This window comes from Salmo trutta, chromosome 9 (genome assembly GCF_901001165.1).
Source record: "Salmo trutta chromosome 9, fSalTru1.1, whole genome shotgun sequence".
Classification (NCBI taxonomy): Eukaryota; Metazoa; Chordata; class Actinopteri; order Salmoniformes; family Salmonidae; genus Salmo; species Salmo trutta.
The window spans coordinates 40,603,520-40,608,145 of record NC_042965.1 but is presented as its reverse complement, the minus strand read 5'-3'; the positions used below and the strand labels follow the sequence as shown (position 1 = coordinate 40,608,145).

Genomic DNA, 4,626 nt, shown 5'->3' with positions numbered 1-4,626 from the left:
TAGTTTTTGAATTGCCAACCATTTCAACATGTAGGGACAGCTTCATTTTTCTGGTCAACTTAACCATTTGAGACATCCAGCTTACCGTGGGTCTATTTGGCACTGAGTAGTACTTCTTCTCTTTTGAAAATATCAGAGTTCCAGCCATTTCAACGTGGGAACTCCCTGTCCTGGCGTTATCTTGACTAAATGTATATTTTGTCATGAGTCCTTTTATTCTGGAGTAGAAAAGGGCGGTTCCATGACACCTGATGTAATGTCTGGCTCACTGGGGCGTGGCCACTGACTAGTTAAACTTGATATGAAAATCCAAACTCTAATTTAGAAGGTTAACATCACATTTAATCTTTCCACAAATAGTTTCTTATGTGATCACATAGGATTCACAACATTTAGTTGCAAACCCTATAATTAAGAAGTGTACACAACCAAAGACACAGTAATGTGTGTTTCCTGTCCTTCCATGAGGTCACCAAATAAAACAAACTCGACATGACTGTCCCTTAAGTTTCCACGGACCATTCCCACATTCTCAAAAATACAAATATTGTTTAATTCTCCAATTTTGAGGATTAGGAGTTTTGGGAAGAAGAATGTATTTGTTCTCCACAGGTTCTCTCCCTCCAAACTCCATGGCAGCGAAGAGAGAGAGTTTTAAGCAGTAATTTATGACCATTGTAAAACCTGGGATGGAAGAGAGAGTAAGGGGGGGGGGCGTGATATAAACCCAAAAGGGCCACGTCGTTACACTGTAAAAGGTAAATGTCGAATGGTTTCAAATCTAGTAGAAATATTGATTCATCTCTTTTAATATTTATATGGACCATCTTCTAAGGCATCTTCTGAGAAATCATAAAACAATTCAGAAACATGATGAAGCCAGACTTAGACCATCTTGCCGTAAAGCGAGTTTTTTTAATTGATGCTCTAAGGAAGTGAATACACGAGTGAAAGGGTGAGAGAACCAATCAGACACAAGGTTATAAAGGTCATAGGTTACAATCTAACCATCATTCTGTTCCTTCTAGTGACTGTAGTCGTAGCTGTAGGTGTAGTAAACGGTGCCTTTCTTCAGCTGGCAGGTCTCAGTGTGTGTTCCTGGGTGGATGGTGGTGCTGCAGTTTCCCAGGAGGTGATCTGGTCCGACGTTATTATCCCACACCTAATAATAATAAGAGTAAAAATAATCATAATAATCTTCCTCCTCATCATTATCATCTTCATCATCATAATAATAATTGATGGGATTTACGTAGTACTTTTCCAGTGATCAAAGCTCTTTGCATAGTAAGGGGGGAAACTCACCTCCAGCTTCACGTCAGACTTGTGGATGATGTCTACGAAGTTGAACTCGCTGGGCCAGGTGGGGTTGGCCTGGTTCTTCAGAATGCTGCTCATCCCACCAAAGACTGTGCCATACCACACCTAAAGAAGATAATGTTGTCATTAGACTTTATTAAACTTTTTATTTTTATTATTGTGCTTTTAAAACAAAATTATTGTTAATGTATGTACAGATGGCTCACATGAATGATGAACCAGTATATGTATTTTATAATTCATTCATTCATTCATTCATTTGATTGTTTGTTCATTTTTATTTTACTAATTCTTCACCTAACAAATAACAAGCCCATCACTGACATTTTCATGTTCACACATCACTGTAGGCTACTTGATATCCAACAAATGACTGCTGACTGTCTACTGTTTACTGTTTGATTAGTGCTGTGTCTCTGTCTTTTGTGTTATGATGTCTGTCCTGTCTGTAACATTACTGTACTTCTTCTGTTTTATCTCCCCACCCACCAGTTTGTTGTTGAAAATAAGAATGTTTTGTTAACTGACTGATCTGGTTAAATAAAGGTGAAATAAATGAATAAATTCACCTTGATGTAGGGGTCTGGCTGGGAGAGGAGGTCTCCTTTCAGGTTGGAGGCACTAAGGCCCCACACCCTGACGTGGCCGTCATACAGGTCACAGTGTACAAGAGCCAGGGTGAATAGCACCAGCAGTCCCAGGGACAGAGAGAGAGAGGCCATGGTACACTGTCAGAGAGAGAGGAGAGGAGGGGAGGGGAGAGGAGGGGAAGATATAAACATGTCCATAAGTGCTTGAAAGTATCATCTCAAACTGTATTCAGAGAGGTGGAATAAAAATACAGTTGAAAGACCAGGACATATTATTAGTGTTAGGAGATTAGTTAGTGGAGGAAGAGAGAGAGAGATCGACAGACAGCGACAGAGAGAGAGAGACAGAGACAGAGACAGAGACAGAGACAGACAGTCAGAGAGAGAGATAAATAAATGGAAGACACCAGAACAATCCTGAATCTGCATAAATACAGGCTCTTATTTAATTGCATATTGTGGCTATTCAGAAGTGTGTTTTATTTACACACTGATGAAGGGAGATGACACTCGATTTAGAAACTGCCATGGTGTTACACATTCAGTTCTGAGAGCAAACTTGGCTGAGAAGTCATCCAGTGTAACTGACCAAACTGACATTTCATATCTATATCTGTTAATGCACAAATCTTAAAGTGCATTAAGGAAGTAAGTGCCACTCACGACTGCAGTCGAATCCCAGTCACTGTCTACAGAGATAACAAAGGAAAGATGGATGCCCACACAGAGAGAGAGAGAGAGAGAGAGAGAGAGAGAGAGAGAGAGAGAGAGATGGGGGGGAGATGAACAGAAGAACAGCACCAGAACAACAGATCATGTCTTACCTGAATATTCTTGAGCTGGATGTCTGTCTTCTCTAGTCACCCAACTGCTGATGGTCCTTACTGTGCCATCTAGCTGTTTATAAAGATCCCAGCCCCCCACCCCCCCACCCCCCAGGTGGTATGTTGACCCACAGGTGGTATGTAGGACTGCTCAACCAATGAGAGCACACCCTATATTACCACGAGACGTATGGAAGCCTATAAGGTGTAACAACAAATTCTGATACTATCTGAAATGCTGATTGAACAAATTGTATTCCAGATAATGTCAAAAGGCCAGCCCAGTGAATAAACAGTTAGGTAAGGGAGAGAGAGGGCAATGCTAAGGGTGGACATGGTAAATAGTACTGCATAGAATCTGTAATTCATCAGTAATACCATTAATCATTATATACAGTGCACTCAGAAAGTATTCAGACCCCTTGACTTTTTCTACATTTTGTTTCTTTACATCCTTACTCTTTTAGCAAATGTATTAAAAATCTAAAACAGAAATACCTCATTTACATAAGTATTGAGACTCTTTGCTATGAGACTCGAAATTGAGCTCAAGTGCATTCTATTTCCATTGATCAACCTTGAGATGTTTCTCCAACTTGATTGGAGTCCACCTGAGGTAAATTCAATTGATTGGACATGATTTGGAAAGGAACACCTCTGTCTATATAAAGCCCCACAGTTGACAGTGCATGTCAGAGCAGAAATCAAGCCATGAGATCGAAGAAATTGTCAGTAAAGCTCTGAGACAGGATTGTGTTGACCATAAAATCACATTTAAGATTCCTGGCACTGAGACTATACACCTTGACTTACCAGGACACACTTCAGCAGCAGGCCCAAGGACAAAGAGAGAGAGAGAGAGGAGGACATGGCTCACAGCAAGGGCAGGATGGAAGAGGGACAACTAGGAGAGAGAGAGTGGAGGACATGGCTCACAGCAAGGGCAGGATTGAAGAAGGACAACTAAGAGAGAGAGAGAGAGACAGTGGCTAACTATTTGGCAATGGTAACTGATCAAAACTTAGGAAAACCTTGACAAAGTACAGGCTCAGTGACCACAGCCTTGCCATTGAGAAGGGTAGACACAGGAAAACATGCTCCCTGTAGAGGAAAGGCTGTGCAACCACTGCACAACAGCAGAACCTGAGACGGAGCTGCATTTCCTAACAAAATGTAAAAAATATAAAACAATTAGAGAGTGTCATTTCCCCAAATCTGAAACCCTTGTTCATGGTTTCAAAGACATCTCTGATGAGAGTAGGCTACCCGTCCTGTTGGGGGAGGACGCAGAGAGCTGTGGGTTGGCAGCGCACTACATTGCTGCCTGCCATAAGATGAGGGACAGTGTCTGACAGACCAATCAACCTGCATATGTCCTCTACTGTATGTTCATTGTTATTGTTCAATGAATGGTTATTTTGTTGTTACTGTTGTCCCGTTGACAATTTTGATTCTTATTATTTTCATATTGTTAATATCCAATGTAAGCTTTGGCAATATGTACATTGTTACGTCATGCCAATAAAGCAATTTGAATTGAATTGAGAGAGAGAGTGAGAGACAGAGAGAGTGAGTGAGAGAGATTTCTATCAAAATGTTTTAAATATACTGAACAAAAAATAAACATGACAGAGAGAGTGGGAGAGAGAGAGAAAGAGAAGAGAGAGAGACAGAGCGTGAGAGAGAGTGGGAGAGAGAGAGAAGGGAGAGAGAGAAGGGAGAGAGAGAGTGAGAGAGAATGCGAGAGAGAGTGCAAGAGAGAGAGAGAAGGGTTGAGAGAGAGAGAAAAGAGAGAGAGAAGGGAGAAAGAGAGTGAGAGAGAGAGAGAGAGAGAGAGAGAGTGCAAAAGAGAGAGAGAAGGGAGAGAGAGAGAGAGAGGAGAGAGAGAGAGA

At 41.3% G+C, this 4,626-nt stretch overlaps 1 protein-coding gene across 1 annotated transcript; it reads right to left on the bottom strand.

Annotated features, from left to right (window-relative positions):
• Positions 1–893: 893 nt before the first annotated feature.
• Positions 894–2,818, bottom strand: LOC115200557 (perforin-1). Its single transcript, XM_029763720.1, has 4 exons — positions 2,735–2,818; positions 1,890–2,048; positions 1,306–1,425; positions 894–1,162 (listed from the first exon to the last, which is right to left on the bottom strand). Exons 2-4 carry the CDS (start codon positions 2,040–2,042, stop codon positions 1,025–1,027), a joined length of 411 nt encoding a protein of 136 aa, XP_029619580.1. The 5' UTR covers positions 2,043–2,048; positions 2,735–2,818; the 3' UTR covers positions 894–1,024.
• Between the last annotated feature and the right edge of the window lie 1,808 nt (positions 2,819–4,626).